Here is a 22,975-nt window from a genome sequence, read left to right on the forward strand (position 1 = left end):
TTGTCAATTTACCAGTATTTTTGAAAAGGTCCTGTTCACACATGATCTCTTAACGGTAATTTACCAGTAATTTACCAGAAAAAACTTTATGTGTGAAAGGGGCTATTATTTTATGTAAATCTAAATGCTTACAAATGCCATTAAACTTTCAATTCATATGATCATGCATTTAAAAAAAAAATAAAAAATCTTCAAATAATTTTGACATATGGTTTACAATGATTAAAAGCTTCATTAATAAATCATAAACAAACATTATATAATGCTTAACGGATCATTAGTTAACGTTTACAAATGTCATTAAACTTTCAATTCATACGAGCATGCACTTTTTAAAAATCTATAAATTATTTTTTACAGAGATTATACAATGATTACAGGTTTATATGTTAATGTACTTTTGAATGCTACTAAATGTCATTAAACTTCAGTTTACATATTACCTAATGTTCTTTTTAACATTTACAAATGTTGTGTAAAAATAGCTTAATTATTAATTTTAAGCACTTCACAAACTATTTATGTTAACATATTATTCATTAACTCATAATCACAATATTTTTTCAAGAAATTACTTCATTTATCATTTATCAAAGCAAAGTAATATAAATAGATTGAGCTGTGTTCTCTTACAGTAGTCCAATCCTTAAACCTTCCCATTCCACCAAACCTGTCCCTAACCTTACCCATATCACACTTCAATAGCAGCTAATGTGTTGTGCATTTAACAAAAGCTTTTAATCACTGTATAACATCTGTTAAAATCATTTTTAGATTTTCAAGATGTGCATGGTCATATGAATTAAAAGTTTAATGAGATTTGTAAACATTTTATTTTACATGAAATAAGTATCTGTTAATCATTAGGTTGTGTTTAGTAAGTTTTACTGTAAACATTAACAAGCACATTTTCTCATGTTTCAGATATTTGATATATATTAACTAATGATCTGTTAAGCGTTGCATAATGTTTGTTAATAATTTATTAATGAAAGTTATTATAAAGTGTTAAGGTGTATTTTGAGACTTTTTTTAAACTATATCCTTAACATCACATTTTAAATATTAAGAATTTCTAATTGCATTTTCATATTTTATTTATTATTATATACTATTTATATATTATTATTATTATTATTTATTTGTTTATTTATTTATTTAAAAAATAGTAGTGCATAATATTCTAAATGTCTGGGTGGTACAACTGTATATACTACCCTTTATGCCCTCCAAATAGTCCAAAAAAAAAATTTAATTCATTTTTAATCTGAAATTTAAATGGTTGTGCTCATCATAGAAAAGGTGTATTCACCTTTGTTTTTTGTTTTTTTTTTACGGAAGACATATATATTCAAAACTAATAGATGTGATTAAAATAAAATAAATAAATAAATAAAGCATCACACCTTTGACCCAGTGGCTTCTACAAATGGAAATACCATTGCTGAACAACCTTGGAGCTCATGGTAGGTCCCTCTTGAGAAATTTACACAATTAATTTCTCAATGAAGAAAAAGAACGAGTGTTTTTTTTTTTTTTTTTCAGGATCCCCATTGTTGCACATTTCATGATGCCATTCCTGACCACCGTTTTAACACCGCGGGTCATACAGCAACATTACTGATCATCAGAAAATCTTGCTCACTGCTTTCGTTGCTCAACAATTTAGCAGCACTGCAATTTAAGAGCCACCAGCTGCATCAATCAACAGAAGAAAAAACAAGAAGAAGAACAACATCCAGCAAATGACAGCATTTAGCTTCTCAGCAGACACGGAACAGCGCAAACAAACTCATTGGACCTCCTTAACACACTCACGAATGGGACAATAAGCAACCATTCATCACCCGGGTACTTACAGGAGAAGGGAAAAGGCAAAAAAAAGTGTGTTAAAGGAAAAAGAGAGCCCTTGAGAACTAATTACATAGCTGATCATTATTCTTCTTCTGCACTCTGCAGCAACAGGACATTACAGTCCAGTCTCTGGCACATCGGGCCTGTCACCATACTTTTGCAGCAAGACAATCAAGAAGCCACGAGTGATGGAAATCATATCTTTCATTAAACTATAGAGAACAGCTCAGCACTCGCTCCCTGAGCACTGCTGCAAGTGTTGATGGGAACATGGGTAGAGCGGAGACAGAAGATTATGTGATGTCTTCATCAAGACACGCTCGAGCAGGTCACATGACCACTGTCAGCTGTTAACAGCCAAAGGCCAGCAGGAGGGACGTCCACTATCTATAGGGGGGCATCATCACTGCAGCAGGTGTGCAGGAACCCCCCGCCACTTCTGCTGTTGTTTCTATCTCCCCTACAAAGTTTGAAGGATTTTATATAGAAAAATAACTGTCACATTAAACAACGGACGAAAGCACTGAGAGAAATCAGCATGTCGTTTTTTTTGTAGCTGTGTTTCCACCAGAGGAAAATAGTGTTGCTCTTTCATAGCTAAAGAGATTTTGTCAGTAGTGTTTCATTTAAAGAACTAATTCACCCAATTATTTTCTGTGTAACACCAAAGGAGATTTTAAGCATGGTATTCAAGCTGCTCTTCTCCATACAATGAAATGGGATGGTGATACTAATAAGCTCTCAAGTCTTCAGAACTATACTACAGTACCTCAAATGTTTGGGAGAAGTCTTTTTTAACAACCTTTACACAGCAGGTACACATTAAAAGCATAGTTCACCCAAAAATGAACATGAACATTTACTCATCCTCATGTGTTACAAACCTTTATTAGTTTCTTTGTTCTGCTGAACACAAAAGAAAATCAAACATTGCTAAGCAAACATTTGTTGTTAGCCATTGATTTCCATAATATGGAAAAATATATATATATAATCAAACTCAACTTTTTGGTTACCAACATTCTTCAATATATCTTCTTTTATGTTCAACAGAAGAAAGAAACTCATACAGGTTTGGAACAAATTGAGGATGATTAAATGATGAAAAAATCCTTATCCTTATATATATATATATATATATATATATATATATATATATATATATATATATATATATATATATATATATATATATATATATATATATATATATATATATATATATATATACAGCTTTAATTTCTTTCCACACTTAAACAGCTGAATTGAGAGTGTGTAATTACATGTAAAGCACATCATGGATCTCCCAGTGTAAAGATCAGGAGGAAAAGAAATGAGGTGCAAACAAAATGCCATCTCTTTCCTGGAGATAAAAATACTCTCCTTATCAAACCCAAATGCCAGGCTGTAAAGGGCTGTTTGGAAAGGCAGCAAGGGTAACTTATTATGCAGTTGCTTTTATACACATCTGCATATTGGAGATACACAATAACAAACCTCAAAGGACCCTCCACTATTTAGGTGAGGTTCTAAAATAGCTGGTCGCCATACCAACGACGAGGTGTAGCGTATGTGACAGCAAGATGAGGTGTGGGATTTCTCCTGTGGAAGTCTCAAACATGGTGTGATTCTGGGAGACATGACAAATCGAAAATATCAATAACATTGCACACACAGAATTCATCATCTATCGTGATCAGGAGCTTCTTTGGCGATGCATGCTTCTAAAAGACGATCAATAGAAGAGCAGGTTTTGCATTCTGATCAAAAGGAGGAAGATACGCGCTTGATGTTGACACATGAACCAGACAAAAGATCATTCAAAGTCTTCTGTTCCTCCTGCTTTCATTTAGGCAGCCTGGAAAATGCAGAGCAGAAATGAAGGAGTAGGCTAGTACGGATATTACCACGGCCTGATGAAACCCAAATCAGACGGCTAATTTCAGATAAAGGTTTTTACTTATTTCCATCTCACTGAAATTTCACTCAGCATGCCTGGATTGTTTTGGTTCAGTTTATTACTGAGAAATATGTTTTAGAAATGGCTTCACGATGGGCTGAGAATTTACAGGAATAAGACATTAATGTCTGATATCATAAGGAAGTAAGGTCATAAATTGTTCGGTATAGAAACCGTGCATATGGCACAGTAAACACAAATATTTCATACATAATGGTCCCTTTAAAGAGGCAAACAGTCCCTGTTGACTCCTTCTGTAACTCACAAAAAAGGAATGGAAATTACATTTACATTAATGCACTTACAGTGTAAGTCTAGCAGCAGGCATCCCAACGGGTTTTATGAAAAGTTATGAAAATAAGACTAAAATAAATATTAGTATTGTAATTGTACAGTTGTAAAATAATTTGTAAAATAATAATTTTTTAAATTATTTTTATGAAATACTAAATGATTACACACACAAATTATATAAGTAAGGAATAATTGACTTCTAATAATTGAATATTGTGCAGCCCTACTTTGATGTACAACTATGTTTTTTTGGGTGATTATGCATTACGTCCATAACTCCTGTGGGTGGAGTTTTGAAAGTAACTAGGCTAAATGAATTTGCATGGTCACAACATGAGCTGGCAAAAAAAATATTTTTTTTAAAACATACAATGTTAAAGTGACATGGTCATATTTCAAAACAGTGTAATATTTTTATATATTCCATGTAAAATGATGAGTTTGAGAGTCAGAAAGTCCAAATTTGTTTCTGTGGTAATCACCAGCAGGCCACAGATGGCATTTGACCAAAGATCCTCTTTCTTATATTCAGATAAAATATTAATCTAGTCCTGTGGTGGATTTACAAACACAAAAATGGTGCTGAATAGCACTAAAAGTAGTTCATTGGCTCGTAATAATAGTGGAACCAGTTTAAGTGTTATATAGCATAGCATGAACTTTGTCAAATGGTGCTATGAAGAACCATAAGAGGAACCCCATTCTCATCTTTAGATTTTAGATATGTCACTCCACTCTTATACGTTCTCATATGTAAGTCTTGTGTGCGGGCCCTGGAATATTTCCTTATGGGGGGCCTTGGGAGCAAAAAGGTTGAGAACCATGTTATCTTCAGGAAACACACTTTATTTTAATGTTGTCCTTTCCCCACCTAAACTAACAGACTAAGAGAGGGTTAGAGAACCTTTAAATAGCTATCCAAAAGCTTAAAGGGTTCTTTGTAGGGCAGTGGCGCTATATAGCACCTCAACCACCCCAAAGAACCGCTGAAGAACCCATTTTTTTGTGTTTGGGTTTAGGATCTTGGGGAATGACTAAACACAAAGTTGAATGCAAAGTGATCTTAGGTCAAAAGCTTGCATTTTCAATGAGATTTATTAATAGAGCAGACAAAAAGGTGTAAAGGGAATTCACACATTTCTGAGACCAACAGGAAATGAGGAAACATGTTCAACAAGAAGACTTCACAAATCGCAAAGCGATAATTCAGGTCGCTCTGTATTCAGCACTGTTAATCTAAATTGGTATTCCAGTGATAAACAAAAAGCCAAAACTCTCATCCCACTGCAGTGCACTAATTTGATCTTTGTGTGTGTAACAGGTTGGAGCTTGAACTTAGAAAACATCAGGTCAGGAGATGTTAATTGCTCTTATTTAGCTGCATCCTGTTACTCAGCCTGAAGAACTGTCTTTGAATTTCAATTAATGCGTCATTTTGTATTTGTGCCTAATTACAGGTCATCACTAACCACATTATGGCTACAAAAACACCTTGATTATGTTAGACAACATTTGATTCATAATTAAAGTTCTGCTTATAATGAAAAGGGAGTTCTTGTGTTTATTCATTCATTCATTTTAATAGCAGTGAAACATTTTTTTACGACCAATAAATTTCATAAGCTGCATCTTGCATTTTGTTTTTGTCATGAAATGGCTTTTTATGGAACAGTTTTCTTTCCTGTCTTGTACTTCGTATTGAAACAGGAAGTTAGGGTGGGGCATGTAGCCAATAGGATTTAGTCTATGATGCAGCTGGGCATTAAGACAAACAAACACCATCAACAACATCAAAAAAACACCTTTTGCTGGATTGCATCATGAGTGAAAGCAATGACATTTCAATATCAATAAATTCAAACAATTGATGGCTGGGAAATTAATGTGTACGTGTATGAGAGCAAATAAAGAAATATGATTTGCTGCCTGCTATTTTAGTTAGTGGCATGTCGAATTAATGCTGAAGAACAATCTCATTCAGAGCATTTTATATACAAAAGATACAACTTTTTATACAATACAGTGCTGAGTGCTCTCAATAATTGAGTACAAGATAAATTGTGATTACATTTTTCTTTTCAGTAAAAACATTAATACTATATAATTTAAATTATATATATATATATATATATATATATATATATATATATATATATACTGTATATTAAGAACAGTAGTGTACATCTCTCTAACAGTCTCTTAATCTGCTGAACAGTGAACAAATCATTTACGTTGCCTTTCAAGAATAGAGTGGATGGGCGAAAGTCTGGACTCTGGCTCTCTGATAAGACTCTCAAATAATAGCATTTCAATTAAAGATGAGAGAAAGCACTTTGGTTTTTAATCCAACAGTCTATATATGTCTCTCTTTATCACTGGAGGCTTTGATCTTTCTCACATTAGAATCAATCATTTACATCAACACATTTCAGTTTGCTGTTAATTGACAGTCAATACATTCACTGAATCTAGCAAAAATGATTATCTCTGATCTCCTTATGGATACATAAAGTATTTACATCTACAAAAAGACAGAATAAAGAGTCAAGTGGCTTAATAGTATACAGATATTACAGAAAATGCTCAATTTATTTTCCACTACATTTATTTAATTATTGGCTGACCAAACAGAGGGGCACAGGGTTTGGCTAATTAGCATGGCCCCGTTAAAACCTGCTGGTAGATGTCATAACTACACCATCTGGCTACAAAAAGCATCTTTCAAGTCAGTATCAAAATAAAAACAATTTTAACAATAAAACCTTTTACAAGCAAAAAAAATAAATCCTGAGAAAACATGCATTAGCAGCACAGCTGCCATTGAGATAGATAGGAAAGCTCTCTCCATAAAACAGGTGAAGTTCTAATTTTATCTCAAAATACCCATTCCTCTTTGTCTCTCTACTTGTTCAGTATTGGCTCTCTCTTGCTGCTTGTTATTGCCATTGCCATTATTCATCTGCCATTCAAAAACACACACTTGATCTCTAGCATTTTTTACGCTGAATATGCTCAGTGTTTTCCTCGCCTTTTTTCTCTCACGTCCCTCTTTCATCATCAAAACCCGACCTGTGACTCATAATTAATGTGAGGTCCAATTTCCTGAAGATTAAAGGCAAAACAATTAAAAGCAGCAGAGAAAGGAGGTGGAAAAGGAGGAAGAATGGCAGATAGAAGCTTTTGTTTGCTTCTTTGGAAAACAGCACTGAGGTGGTTTTGAAATGTATTATGTTGCCCAAAGAGCCACTGGCCGCAAGAAATGAGAATTAATCTAAGATAAGATAATGTCAATCTACTTTTGTTAACTCTCCAAAATATGTGCAAATTTGATTGGCACCCTTAGTGCACATTATAAGTCTTCGCACCTCCGTAATCATCACCTCGGTTCCCTTTACAAGGCTCTGGGTTCATTTGGAACATTATCTAAATTCAAGTGAACCCTCTGAAACTAGCCCAAGTGTCCAACCTTTTGACACACAGAAAAGCAGCACGTTAAAATTGTTTTATTATTGCAGACATTATATATATGTATATATATAATTTTTTTTTTTTATGTCCTCATAAGATATAATATATATAATATAATGCAAGGAAAATGTCCAGAATGGAGGGGAGAGGGGCACCGATAATCTTTGCAGCTGTATTCCATCACAACCTCCTTTGTCTTACTCACATTGAGGGACATGTTGTTTGCACCACACCGTTCAACCAGTTGTGCCAGTTCCTTTCTGTAGGGTGTTTCATCGCTGTTGCTGATGAGACCTACCATGCCTTTGTGCGTGTTCATCGTCACAGTTATTGTGACTATATACTAGATTTATATTAATTTATAAATATTATAATTACATTGTATATTGAATTTCATAATTGTAATATACTATAAAATATTAATATAAATATATAATATAACAATATTTTAATATTAAGTTTAATAATCATAACGAAATATGCACAGTTTATTCAAATTAAAGTTTTGTCTGTGTGTGTAAAATTTTACTTGAATATTATTAAAACAGATATATACACTAGATTTATATTAATTTATGAATATTATTATATTGCATTGTATATAGAAATGTATGTATAATTTAATGTACAATAAAAATATTAATATAAATCTATAATTTATGTATTTATTTATTTATAAAGCAATATTATTAACAAACATTCTATATAATGATGACAACATCTGTATGCAACATTGGAAATAATTTATATTCTTATTATCAATATAAATATCATCATATTATCAACATATTATCAACAGTTACGACTAAAAACCATAAGGCGAATTCTTTAGAAAGGTAACAACACACCTCTCCACAAGAAGCTGCATAATTTGACGTATTATTAACGTTTGGATCACAAACGATGTGGGACGAATTACATGCATCAGTGTTTGTTCAAATCCCTGATTCAAGCATGAGCAGTTGACTTGGAGGTAGGCAGAAAAAAGGCATGTGTTCACAGAGTGTCTTGTGGACAGAAGGTTGGCTCTTGTAATAGACACTGCATAAATGTGCTTTAGGAGAGCTTATTAAGCCGCTGAAAACAGATTGGCATCCGGGCTGGAGCTCTACCACCCCCCAAGAGACTCAGACATATGTGTGGTGAGAGCACTGGGACTGTCTTGGTCCATCATGCTGGGAAATGGACACAGAAACCTCATACCTTCACTTTAGCTGTCTCTCCATTTAATTATACACTGACATTAGACCTCATTACGGTGGGGGGTCGTCCAGTACTTAAAGTTAGCTTCCTGCTATAGTCTCAGCCTAAAAAGTCATGGCCACAGATCGTTGGCTGAATGTCTGATGCATACAGCACACAACAGTGGAAACACTTCAGGAGTTTCGAAGTCATCATCGGATTGGTTGAACTATATAGGATTTCCAGGAGACGTGTGTGTATCGCATTCTTTAACGTTCCGCCTGGAAACAAAGATAACGTGCTGCCAAACCCCCTCACGAAAGAAGAAAGCCGGCGTGTTTACAACTGTGATGACAATGAAATGAACTGTGATTGATTGTTTGACATGTCAGTCAAACGGCCTCATGGGCGGGCCTTGGCCAAAGAAACCTGCCAGTCTGAAGGTCTGGCTACGTGAGACTAGCTTCCTGCCAACTACAGATGGTGCTCATGCAAAGAGAGTTAAAGTACTCTAATTGCAATACTTGCAGGATGTTCAGCAGCTCACTGCTGGGCAGAGTTACCATCAAATATTTCAAGAATATATCGCTGAAAATTTGTGGAACTTTCCATAAATAGGGTATGAAATAGGGCTAAAAACTTTTTTTTTAAAATCTGATTTATGTTCTTTTCCAGTAAAGGTTTTCCAGTAACGTAAATTTTGTGGGGGTTTTTTTTTTTGGGGGGGGGGGGTTGGCACTGTGCACCTTCTTGTGATTAAATTCATCATGTGGTTTTCTCTTTAACAACTGTGTAACTGTGTAAGTATGTTACTGTATGATGTAATTATTTAGTGCATTGTTACCATGATGATTTTTTTTGTGTTATGACAATGTGCAATTTCTAAATATTAGTATTTACCTTGTAATAAACTTTGATTCTTCATAGCTTTCTCTTTACCACCTGTGTTATTATGGAGAATATCAGTATATGTTAAAGATAAAAACAGATTTTAGTAGCAGCATGGCCTTTTGTGTGTTTATATAAAAAGTACAAAAGTAACAGAATGCCAAATAAGCCCTATAAATGCAGAGTGGCATATATATATATATATATATATATATATATATATATATATATATATATATGATCTCTGAAAATTTGTATGAATCTTCTGTAAATGAATGCTCAGATCTTTAAACTCTTGACACGTCTGGGGCAGGCTAGGCAGACATTAAACTTTCAGGTTTACTGATTTTAAATCTTTTTCATCAATGTCATGGAAGCCTCCTGTGGTCAGCATCTCTTTTGACGTCTGCAGGAGGATACAGGCTTATCGCAGCTTGCGCGTGACACCAGCAGCAGAGCAAAACTGAATTTCTCTTGGACGTGACAGGAACACACATGCTGACAGTGAATATCCTCAGACTTGCTCACATAGGCTCAAAAGCATACTGTGTTATCCCTTTCAGTTTATTAGACGGTCAACAAGCCTGAAGGAGGCAATTTAGTGTGTGTTTGCTGGACTTTATGAGTCCAGTTATTCCCTCAAGAACAGTTTCCTTGAGTCGATCAATGGAAAGCATGTCCACGCACACATATTTTGAGCTTTGAGCACGGTTCACTGACTCAGAGGGGGTCCGGGGAATGCATGCATTACGTGTTTCATGTATGAAAGCCTTGAATCAAGACTAGGGTAATTTTCCAAACAATATTGTCATTTGCATTATGTAGAGCTTGTGTAAATGTCTTTCCCAGCTCACAAATGAACTGCATGAGTTACTGTATTTCAGCTAATTCCAGCTCTCATTAAAAGTTGTGTTTGCCTTGGGAGGTTTCTGAATATGTGATTCTGCTTTTGTAAGACATAGCACAGAACAAAAACTTATGGAGAAAAGGGGAAAAAATGCATGTCTCAACATTTTTACACCAAGGAAACTATCCTCTGACAAGTTTACCCACAATGCACAGTTATAGCTAATGAGGATCGCTAGCTAAGCCTCGAAATCTGTTGATCTCACACATCAGGGTACCTCTCTAATTAAAGAGTTTCTCAGCCAGAAATATCGCGCTCCATGATCAGACTCCATCTGGATGGACCTGCTCTACCAGGGCCAATGATGGAGAAACGAAAAGACTAACAATGCTTTTGGAAAAAAATGGGCCACAGATGACTGCTTTTGCTAATGTGTCCTCTGCCAACACTTAAATAGCCAACAGAAACAAGCAGGGTGCAAAATTAACACTCGCCAAGCGCCAAATGCGAGTAAAAATTGGTTTTGGCGTGTAAATAAAACAGAACTTGCCAGTAACCTTATTAAAAAATGCAATATTATACATACTTGAAAGATGCTATATGTACCTAACACTGGCAGGTGTGGCTAATACCGGACCCTGGAAACAAGCCAGTACAGTTCTAGCAAACACACTTTTGAAAACACAGCTGTGATTTGAATTCTACTCACCCAAGAGGTTTCTCTAGTCTGCTGGCCGGCGACCCCACAATTTCACCCAGTGTGCAGAACATCTGGCCAAGAAAGTCCTAGATGAGGTGGGTAGGATCAAGCAGAAGAGGCGGTAAGAGCTTATCAGATTCGACAAATACCAACGCTCTGCCCTCTTGTTATAGTAGTGAATTGAGAGGCAAAGACGTACGTATAGTTCAAGGGGCTTCTGGGAAGGAGCACAGCATGTAACAGAAAGCACAAGACACAAATACAATACCAGCCACACAGACAACATCACACACAATTTAGGGGATGATCAGATCAGAGAAGATAGTGATGATTAGTGGACCTACATGATTGCTTCGCATGCATTAAATGAGATGTGAGGAGGACCACAGGAATGGGGAAGAATGTAAATAAAAAATATCCAAATATATTGTCACATAATCATATTGATTTACTTCTCATGTCTTGCTTCCATATATAAGTAAACATGCCAATGGTGTCAGACAAACACTATATTTCATTTTTAAATAACAATAATTTAATTTGATTATCCAAATCCATGTCTAATATCATTTAAAATTGAAAGTTACAACATCTCAGTGACTTGTTCTTCAAAAAGACTCTTCCCAAAATATATGTGGATATTTTTTTAAAAGAAACTGATTTGCATATAAATGTTTCATTCAGGATGCATGGAGGTCATATTATAGCACTACTTACATGTTTGGAAAGATCAGGACTTTTAGAATCAACATCATATCTGGATTAAGTAAAGGGAAGGAAAAAATAAAACAATGTTATCCAAAGTCTTCAAACACACTGAGTAGCTAATTAAAAGATAAGCCATTAAAAAACTATTTTAAAAGGAAACAAGTACTTTAACAGTGAAATACTCAAATACACACAAAAATGTCTTTCAGGTAGGCATGCACAACAACATAAGGGTCAAACGTGCTTGCTGTTGACAGACATGTTTCATAAAGTGCATAAAGTAAAAACTATTACACTTGAACTTTTAATATTAAAAAGACTGACTTGCCATTGAATAAGAAAATATTGTGTATTAGTTGTGCTTGTCCTATATATAAATAACACATTTTGCAATGCATTTTTATTATATTAAATGAAAAACCTTCATTAGGTTGACTGACCCAGCACTATGTCAAAAAAAAACCCAGTAAACAGGTTAATGTATAAAACCCAACAAGCTGGGACGAAATAACCCAGAATGTGTTCTGTCCAATATTTAGCCAGAGCTGGGTTGAGTGTAGTATTTAAAGACACCTAAAATAAAGCTTGACAATATTTGGATCCAGTATGCTAGATTTGTGCTACATTCAGTAAACTGAAAGAGTCTGTAAAGGCCTGTTCACACCAGGGATGTTATCTATAACAATAACTAATACTTCAACCAACACCGACACATTTCCTAACTAAATAGGCCACAAAATATCATGCATGGATACTTAAAAAGGTTAAGATTAAGTTAGTAAGAGGGTCAAAGTAAATCATAATAAAATGGGAAATCAGATGGTCAGATTCCTTTCATGCATTGAAATATTCCTGCTTGTTTCATCAAAGAGTAGCATCAGAAGAAACAGGAAGTGGGAAGAGGTGAGAGGTGAGATTCCATTTTCCAATGGAATGGAGGTGTGGATGTGGCACTCCAGCACAGGGATCAAAAAAAATAACTCACAAATCAAAGCGCAGGTTCTGCTTCTCCTCAAAGAAGTAGTCCAATATGTACTTCCTGACAAAGTCCGGATTTAGCGTGTTGTCAATCACCTCCGTTCTTCCAAACTAGAAAGTGGATTAGGGGCAGCGGAGGGAGAGATGGGGTCAGAAAGAGAGAAAAGAAGGTGAGAAAATGAAACTGGATATATAAGGTAACAAATGAGTAATAGAGGACAAAAAACAGGAATTGAAAAAGTTTGGTACAAAATACAGCAGAGATGAGAATTAAAACTGAAATCCCATCCCCCCACCCACCCCCTGATTTCAGTCTTGTTCTCCCTTGTTAGTGTCTTTTTCCTTTCCTACTGTCCTCCAGAGACTCGTCTAAAGCCGGAGGGTTGGTTTGCTGAGGTGTACACTCTTGTGCGAGGACTGGAAAGGTTTAGTGAAACTTTAAGTCCTCATTGGCAACACTAATTACAGCAGTGTGGCTATTCGACAGCTCTGAAGATCGGTGACAATTATGTGTGCTTAATTAGAGGGGACTTCAGCCAAGCTGTATACTATATTCCTCTGAAGCCCAGCTAGAGGCACCTCACTCCATCATTAACCCTTTTCCCTTTTAAAAAAAAAAGACTAAATAATTGGACAGGTTCCCTCCCTTCTTTCTAAGGCTAAATGTGCATTGAGGCCACCTTTTGACACTTAACTGATCTGAGCCAATGTTTGTTTAGTGGCCCACATTTCACCTGGAGGCATGGTGACTTTTCATGTGATATATGTCAACCATAAATTATTCAGAGTCAGAAAAGTTTACATAAATGAATAAACAGCCTGCAAACAGATTCTGTTTCCATGAACTGATATTGAAATGATAAAACCGACTGTTGTAGAGTGTTTGCATTACTCTGTGGATCATAACGTGTTTGTCATGGTTTACACAGTGGTTCTCAACCAGGGTTCTGAGGCAACTAAAGATGAAGGAAAAAAAAAATCAAGCTGTAAATTGAAATTGTATTTCCTTTTGCCCCTTAATATAAAATATTTTCCAATATACAGAATCAGAACCTTAAATCCTAGAGAATTACAAAATGGATCGTATTTAAGTTAAGATCAATACTCAATAGTCAAAATTGCATCAGAAATACCAGAGGAAATATCTTCCAATATGGGGGGCCTGTAAATATTGTATTGGACAATGGGGGGGTTTCGAATTAAAAGCTAAGTTACCTTTAAAGTGATATTGGAGCAAATATAAATTGTGACTTATGTCTTTAAATATGTAATATATTTTAAAATGTTAAAGGGTAAATGACAAATAAAAATGCCTGAGCTAATGGAAATCTTAAAAAAAAAGTTTTTTTTATTAAACCTATAAAACAAGTTTCACCAAGTTTAACTAATTAAATAAATAAATAACATACATAAATACTTAAATACATTTTTAAAAATATATACTTTTAGGGCAGCGGTTCTCATTTCAAGTCCTCGTGACCCCCTGTTCTGCACATTTTGTATGTATCTCTCATTTCATTGTTCTATTCGACTGTATAGTGCCCTGCAGAGTGGACTTCACGGGATATTCCACCATGATTCCAGTTCGAAGGGAGTGTATACGCTCAATCCAAAGGGCATTAAAGTGTGCGAGACCTGAATTTAAATTGTATTTGTTTAAATAGGTATACTATGCCACACTTCACACTTCTCTGGTAAGTTTCATCTGTGTGTGAAGATGCTGCAGGTTGTGGCATAGCGTTCCGAAGTGTTCCGAAGTGAACAACATGTACTTTAACCAATACGCCCGTATAGGTCGTTTTTCAAAATCCCTGAAATACGACCCATCAAAGTGTGTACTACAACTGCGCCCCTATCGGCAACAGGACACTTTTATATTAATGATTTGAACTCTTTTATCTTCGTCATAATTTGGGGTTCATATAGCTCAGTTGGAAGAGCATTGCGTTATATGACAATATGCAATCATGTGATGATTGGATGATCCCAGAGAACGCACATGCTCATAAAATGTATATGCACTGTAAATCAGGAATTTGCATGATTTCTGTGAGGGTAGGTTTAGAGGCGGGGTTAGGTGTGGTCATTTGTATGAATTCGTATGAATTAGCCACCTAGTGAAATTACGAATTGCCGTGAGATCAGGTTGGACCATGTAAAAAGTCCACACATTCGCATTTAAATTAACACCCATTTTTATTGGTAATGACAGTCATACATCATTTTATGGCAACAGACGCAACACGACTGTTATTATTTTTACACCTGCTAGAGGGCACTTAACTTTAAAATGTATGTATAGGTCATAATAAGGTGCTTGCACAAACAACCAATAGGGTCGTTTTTTTTGTTGGAGCACAGTCTGGAAGTGAAGTAAACTTCAAATGATTTCCCCTGCTCAGGGAGTAGGGAGCAGTAAACACTATGTAGGGATCATGTCTATCAGAACACAGTTCATACATGGAGCTCTCTTATAACGAGCTGGTGATCTGAATCTGATGTGTTAAATAAGAGTGAGATGCAAAATATGCAGAGCGGGGTGGTCGCCAGGACTGGAATTGAGGACTTAAGGGTACACATCTTAATCATTAATCATTTTCCAATAAATAAATAAACAAACATATACTTTTTACAAACATTGTTAATCGGTGAAATAACTTTGACTTTTTTTCCACACTGACTAAATTTAACAATATTTTAATATATTAAAACAAAAGTATCTCACTGCTTTTTTTTTAAGTAATAATAAAAGATTATGCCAAATATTTCACATTTTTTCACTCTTTTAAAGACATTTTTTTTTTTTTTGAAATTCAAGGACAAATGCACTGGCTAAATATTTAATCAGGTTATGCCCCTTAGAAAATGTCAAAAAGTTGTTACTGTTGTTGTTTTAAAGACACTGAAAACATTGTTCATTCAAAAAGCATAGTCAAATACATATCTATTATGAATCACATTTACGTATTTTTAAACAATATATCTAGACATAAAATATGATCAACACATCAATGGCCATAAAAAAGTAATAGAATCTGTACAGAAAATGGAAAGATGTTGTGTCATGAGTTCAAATTACTCATGCAACGATTAAGTAACAACTTTAATTGCAGTATCCACAAAGAGCTTTCAACCATCTAATGAATAAAACTTAATTAGCAAACAAAGAGAACACTGCTGTGCTGGTAAAAATGAATCTATCAGACTGCTCTGTTCATTTCAAATGAACAAGCTAAAAGCTATATAATGAAAGCCTTCATTATTAGCAATTATTGACAAATGTGTGCCATTGCTATAATCATTCCTCATCTATAACAGATAGATGGCGGTTCTCTCTGTAGACTGGATATTAATGTTGTATTGTATGTTTCATTTTGCACAGTGAAAGAACTAAAAGGTCTATGTAGCTTTGCAATTACTTTGTCAGGAACAACAGCAATGAAGACTCATAATTAAAATGTTTGTTGATAGAATATGCTCAGCTGTTTCTGCCTTCACTGTGCTCATGATTTCCAAATATTGTGAGTTTTATTTCAGCTTGCTAAGACCAAAAGGAAACATTTCAAACTGATGATGAAGGATGCCTACACAAAGTTCAGCCCCCACTGATTTCTGTAACTAGCTCAGATAAGCTTTAACGAAATTTAAAAATATATATTACTATTGCTTTTAATGTGGCCTGAATTACATATTAGTTACAATAAACTTGGAGCAAATATTGATGGAAGTATTTATTGATTTGCTACATGTTTAACTTGGAATAAGGACCACAGCATGCATGATTTATAAAAAAAAGAGGGGGTAAAGTAATAGTTGATCCAAAAATGAAAATTTGCTGAAAATGTACTCACCCTCAGGCCATCCAAGATGCAGTTTGTTTCTTTATTGAATCAGATTTGGAGAAATGTAGCATTACATCACTTGCTCACCAATGGATCATCTGCAGTGAATGGGTGCCGTCAGAATGGGAGTCCAAACAGCTGATAAAAACACCACCAATATGCACAAGTAATCCACACCACTCCAGTCCATAAATTATATTGTGAAGCAAAAAACTGCATGTTTTCATCTCACTAATTCATCATTAAGATAAGTCGTCTGAGATGAGCCCTCTATCCATAATATTGTTTTGTCCAGTCTAAAAGTCATCCTGTCTGAATCAGAAGAGAAAAGGCATGGATCAAGCAGAAGAGAAACAGACAGTTCTAAATATAAATATTCTAAATATGTCAGTGAATTTTGGCCAGAAGCAACAGTTTCAAGTTAAAATTCCTTGATGATGGATTTGTTTATTTATTTTTTTTGTTTGTTTTTTTTTTACTTCACAAGACATTATTTAATGGACTAGAGCATGTGGATTACTTGTGGATTATTGGATGTTTTTATCAGCTGTTTGGACTCATCCTGATGGCACCCATTCACTGCAGAGGATCCATTGGTGAACAAGTGATTTAATGCTAAATCTCCAAATCTGTTCTGATGAAGAAACAAACTCCTCTACATCTTGGATAGCCTGAGAGTGAGTATATTTTTAACACATTTTAATTTTAGGTGAACTAGTCCTTTAAGCCTTCCTTGTGTCACTATTATAATTGCTCTGGAAAAATGTTGCACTATATTTTTTAGATAGTTTTAAATAAAGTTTTACAGGAATTATCCAACGCACATATTGTCAGTAGATTTACATTATAAAATAGCAAAAGCATGTCTAATAAAACAGGAATTTCAACAGTTGTAAAAGCAGTACTAGTCTGTAACATTTTAAGGTGAATGAAGTAAATTGTATTTTGAAGTTAAAAAATTATAATTTATTAAACAATGCACCATGTTGTTATTGTTATAAATTATTTCTGGTTCATATATAAAGCTCTTTAATAATTTAACTGGCATAAAATTTAAGAATAACATGTAGTTCATACTTCATTCAGTATGAAAAAAGCTATACAGTATGAAACACCTGGCCCACGGCTTTATCAGACAAACAACACAAGCCAAGATTCTCTCACTGACTTGCCAGTGACAACACACATGCACACACACACACACACACACACACACACACACACACACACACACACACACACACACATCTGCCAATGAAAGGCAGTCAACTGTACTGGTCAGCGCTGTCATTTTTCTTATTTAATTTACAGTATGTCTTGTTAGTCAATATGCATAATGTTGGCATGTACAATTTTTGGTAATATGAATACAATTCAATGATTGATTTTAAGTATATTTTGCTACTTTTGTAAAATAAACAATTAGGAAACTGTGCTGGGTCACCATTTGATACCAAATGTAAAACTGTCGCATCTGGGTCTTTACCCGGTTACATTTATTTAAATCATTTAAATCAATCAATCAGTCAATAATCGTACAATAGATGCAACAGCTAAAATGTTTGACGCATGCTACTGTTGTGAAATCCAAACATTTCAAACTGTAAATTCTCTTCCAGAACTTGACAATCTGAGGTGACGGTTCTGTCAGAAAGCAAGCTCTTGCACAGAGATTGCATGGAGAGTGGGCAGGATGTCATAAAAGCATTGAAGCCTATATAATAAAAAGGGCCAAAACCCTTCTTCAGTTCAGAAAAACAGTCAAGACCCTCACAGAAATGAGTTGAGTCTATCTGTGTTATATAGTGAGAGATACAGTGACAGTGAGCAGAACCAGCACTAATCATCCACTGTTGTTCAAATGCGTTTGTATTATTGAGTGTTAAAAGAAAAAAGTGACTCTCCATCATACCCAAAGACTGAACTTTAACACAATAACATGGGCAGATGGATGTGTATTCCTGCATGTGTCTGACTCTGAAGGGATCTGCGATTCCCATAACATTCCAAAAGCAACAAATGAAAGCTTTATTTATAAAATCCAAAAATCCCAAATAATAACCTTTCATTCAGATCACTTTAACTTCTTTAATGACAGTCTCTCGTGTTATTCACTGTGCCCTTCACTGCAGAACACAAGATCCAGGGGGCGTGGTTGGATCCCCATCTAGGGGGTGGAGATTGGTAGGTTAAGGGGTGGAGATGGATAGGTTTAGGGGTGGAGAAGGGTGGGTTTAGGGATCGGGGGTGTAGACGGGTAGGCTTAGGTATATGTAAGGTAAGGTGGGAAGAGTTGGATCTGGATCTAACCACGCCCCCTGGATCTTGTGTTCTGCAGTGAGGACCATCCTGAATACGAACAGAGTGCTTATAAAAATAGACAGCTGAGGAATGAAGCATGCCAGGATTTATTGCTATGATGAACTGTCATCGCCTACACGAAAACCTACAAATATTCTGCAGGTGTATGAGGCTGCCCTCGGCTCTCAGTTTTATATCTTACAGTTCGGGGACAGGGCAAAATCATATTACACTATATTAATTATATTATATTATATTATATTAATAAAAATATATTATATTATATTATATTATATTATATTATATTATATTATATTATATTATATTATATTATATTATATTAATTATATTATATTATATTATATTAAACTTATCATTGCAGTTTAGTTTCAGTAAATGAAAGACAAAGAACATTGTGGTTGTGTTTTGTGAGGTGTGTTTGTTTTTATTTCTTATCAGATATGAAATTCAGATGGCAAAACAATGATTTATTTATCAGTTGCAGTTACACTAAAACTCATACAGTAGTTTTGATTATGACTGTAAAAATGTCATACTACAAAGTCTTAATCCTTAAAAGAAAATCATTATGTAATTTCCACACACTTGTGTGGAAGACAAATCGATATAAAAGTAATCCATATGACTTGTAATATGTGTTATATTTTCGTCAGAGGACTTGAAATTTAAATTGAAGATCTAATCCTCTCACTATAGCTCTCAAAAATAATTCATTCATTTACAGTCTCATCTGGCACATTAGTGAAAAGACGTGAGGACTAATGGCATTTGGCATCAATTATATTTTTTAGGGATTAACCACCTAAATGTTTCTCACAAAAAAAATTATCACATGACTTCAGAAGATTTGAAATAGAGAGTATGAATCATATGGACCACTTTTATGCTACTTTTACGATGCTTTTTCACTATTATGAGCTTAACAGCTTGTAGTATCTGTATGCTTTTATCATTAGGAACAGTGTGACCATCCTTCAAAATATCTAGAAAAATATATAGAAAAGTCCAAATGTATAGAAAGTCAATTATATATATATTTATGAGCACTTTCAAGCATGGAAGTCTGCTAATTTACATATCACAATAACAAAAAATACTTTAATTTGTGTTTAAGATAGTCTTTAAGATGAACTCGCTTTGATAAGGCAGGTTGTGTGATACAATATCCAATATCTCATTGTTCTTCAAAAATTACTGACAGAAATTTCATTTAGCTGACCCTCCTGAAAAATTCCAACACAGGCTCATGAGAAAAACATTCCTATTTCTACAAAATATTCTTTATACATGTTGTGACACTTTCAACTACAGTGAGTAGGGCTGTTCAGTTTTATCTGAAACAAATTCATGTGAATGTGGCAACTTTTTATAAAGTATCACAACAGTTCAGAAATTAAATGACACTAAATGGTTAATGCTCTAGTGCATATAATAACGTAGCACCTACAATAAACTCTACCCTAAACCTAAGCTCTTTAATTGTGACTCTTGTTTCACGGGACTCATAGCCGAATGCTTTGGATTGCAAGTGCTGTACCAGGTGAGCTACCAAGTAAGTTTACTATAGCAGAAAATTCATACATTTACAGTTGGTTATTTGATGCAAACATTAAAATGTATTAGTTTACAACTCATGCACAATGGTAATAGTGTTTTGAGGTCATAACATGTTATTACATAATCTTGCCCCAGTAATTATTAGTGTGAAAAGCAAAAAAAAAGTTGTTGGTGTTTTACTGCCACTAAGTGTTCATTTCAGCTGGAACCTGCAGTGAATTGTATTTATACTGTAGGTACATTAATGTTCCAACAAGCCTATGTTAAATAATTCACGCCCTTAGTTATAGTATAAAATTCTTGGTCTTTCATTGGGAGAAAACATGTCTTTGCAATAGATCACATAGTGGCACGGACTTTGCTGTTCTAAGGAAAATTACAGCATCACTTATTTATAACTTCAGTGATATTAAAGATCATTTTTATCATACTTCTAATAACATTTTAAGTGTAAAAAGACCAACCATGTACCACTAACCCAGGGGTCTCCAACCCTGCTCCCGGATAGATACCATACTGCAGATTTCAAGCCCAATCAAACACACCTGAACCAGCTAATCAAGGTGTTCAGAGTTATTTGATAATTACAAGCAGGTGTGTTGGAGCAGGGTTGGAACTGAAGTCTGCAGGATGGTAGCTTTCCAGTAGCAGGGTTGGAGATCCCTGCACTAACCTATGAGAAAAACAAACTTGTTCAAAACACCAAAGCTTAATCAGCACCACCTAGCAGGACAATCCTCTTCTGATTCATAACGTCAAATTGGAAACTACGGAAACTGACTCATCGTTATAAAGACACCGTTGAAAAAACAACACTTGCTTAGTACAGCTGGTCGAGACAAAACACAGAGCTGTTGTACAGGTGCTGAACTGGGTGTTGCTTGTTAGTGGTAAGATGCTGGATGTGTTTTGATGGTGTACAGAAGAAGAAGAACAGACAGTAGTTGCACTGCATGCTGCTGCAGGGAGAGACGACACGTCTGATTGGACAACAACACCAGAGATGAAACCATAGCAATGCAAGCTGAGAACAGTCTTATTATGTGTGTGTGTGTGTGTGTGTGTGTGTGTGTGTGTGTGTGTGTGTGTGTGTGTGTGTGTGTGTGTGTGTGTGTGTGTGTACTCACCTCTCTCCACTGCTTGGTCTCCACACCCTGAGTGTACATGACGCACACTGTGAAAAGGGACAAAAATAGCAACAATTAGTGCTACAATCTAAAAAAAAAGGGAGATACCCTTTCAAATACTGATGCACGGAGATGAAAATTCTGGGGTAAAACGATAACCAAAACTGAAAAATTAAGGATGCACTTGGCCAAAAACCGAAATCAAAAATACATTTAAGTTATACTTTTAAATTGCGCATAAGGAAGTTTTGTTATTATGTTTCTACTTCTACTTTGATGTAATGTAATTATTTAAACAGTGGCTGTCATAAAACTTTTTGATGACAAATTTATTCAAACATACTTTAAATAATGAAGATTAAGTAAAATGTAATTAATATGTAATATACTGCATATATTTAGCCAAATGTTACTTTCTACAGTTATTTTGACTAGCTGAACAGCGTTTATGGACTTTCCTGAGGTAAATGTAATGTTACAAGACAAGCTGTTTTTTAATGTCTTTCTGTGGTTGAAACACTGATTGAGCAATTACATGAGACATGGTTTCAGTAAGCTGAGGTGCTACAGCAATCTGTCAAGTCACATTTAAAGAGCATTTCATGATAAAATTAACAGATTTTGAAAGCTGAGATTGTCACGATCTCTAGCTGGAGATCCCATGAGCTTCACTAGAGTGCACTCCATTCCAGACACTGCCACTTTACCCCGAACCCCATTTCCCATAATCCCTTGCCTGGACTCATCAGCACTCACCAATTGCAGTCACCTGTCTCTCATCACCTCATCAGTCACACTCACACATTGTAAGAATGACACACACACACTCTCTCACCGCTGATTATTTGCATATCATATGATGTGTTTCTGCCCGTGTTTCCTTGTTTTGTCTTGCCTTTGTGTTTTTGTATCTTGGACTGTTTACCTGGTTTTCTGATTGTTTTCTGCCTGCCCGACCTTGGACTGTTCTGTGGATTACTCTTTTGCCTGTGCCTTGGATATTACCATTTGCTGTTTCTGGACCCTGCCTGTTTTGACCACGCTCTCTTTAAATAAAGCCTGCAAGTGGATCTCCACTCCATTGTCATGCCTCCTTCGTTACTCCTTCAGCCATGGCCAGATCCAGCATTTTTTTTTTTTTGAGTGTTCCAGGCTAACCATGGACCCAGTTGACCAGCTACTGAGACTTCATCAAGGAAACTCTTCAATTTAGGAGTACGATCAGTTCTGTGAGTTGTCCTATCGAGT

At 35.1% G+C, this 22,975-nt stretch overlaps 1 protein-coding gene across 3 annotated transcripts in view; it reads right to left on the bottom strand.

Moving 5' to 3' along the window:
• Positions 1-22,975, bottom strand: part of LOC109071687 (copine-5) — a 132,500-nt gene that overhangs the window by 67,232 nt on the left and 42,293 nt on the right. For 2 of the 3 annotated variants that reach the window (XR_006161083.1, XM_042766013.1), the window contains exons 3-6: positions 21,728-21,774; positions 12,887-12,990; positions 11,911-11,950; positions 11,203-11,279 (exon numbers count right to left, since the gene is read on the bottom strand). Coding sequence is in view for 2 of the 3 variants with exons in the window: in XM_042766013.1 (XP_042621947.1) it covers positions 11,203-11,279; positions 11,911-11,950; positions 12,887-12,990; positions 21,728-21,774 (268 nt within the window). In the remaining variant the exon portion in view is untranslated. Of the gene's footprint in view, positions 1-11,202; positions 11,280-11,392; positions 11,411-11,910; positions 11,951-12,886; positions 12,991-21,727; positions 21,775-22,975 lie in introns of all 3 variants that reach the window. The other variant, XM_042766012.1, reaches the window with a different exon arrangement.

Source organism: Cyprinus carpio, chromosome A11, assembly GCF_018340385.1.
Source record: "Cyprinus carpio isolate SPL01 chromosome A11, ASM1834038v1, whole genome shotgun sequence".
Classification (NCBI taxonomy): Eukaryota; Metazoa; Chordata; class Actinopteri; order Cypriniformes; family Cyprinidae; genus Cyprinus; species Cyprinus carpio.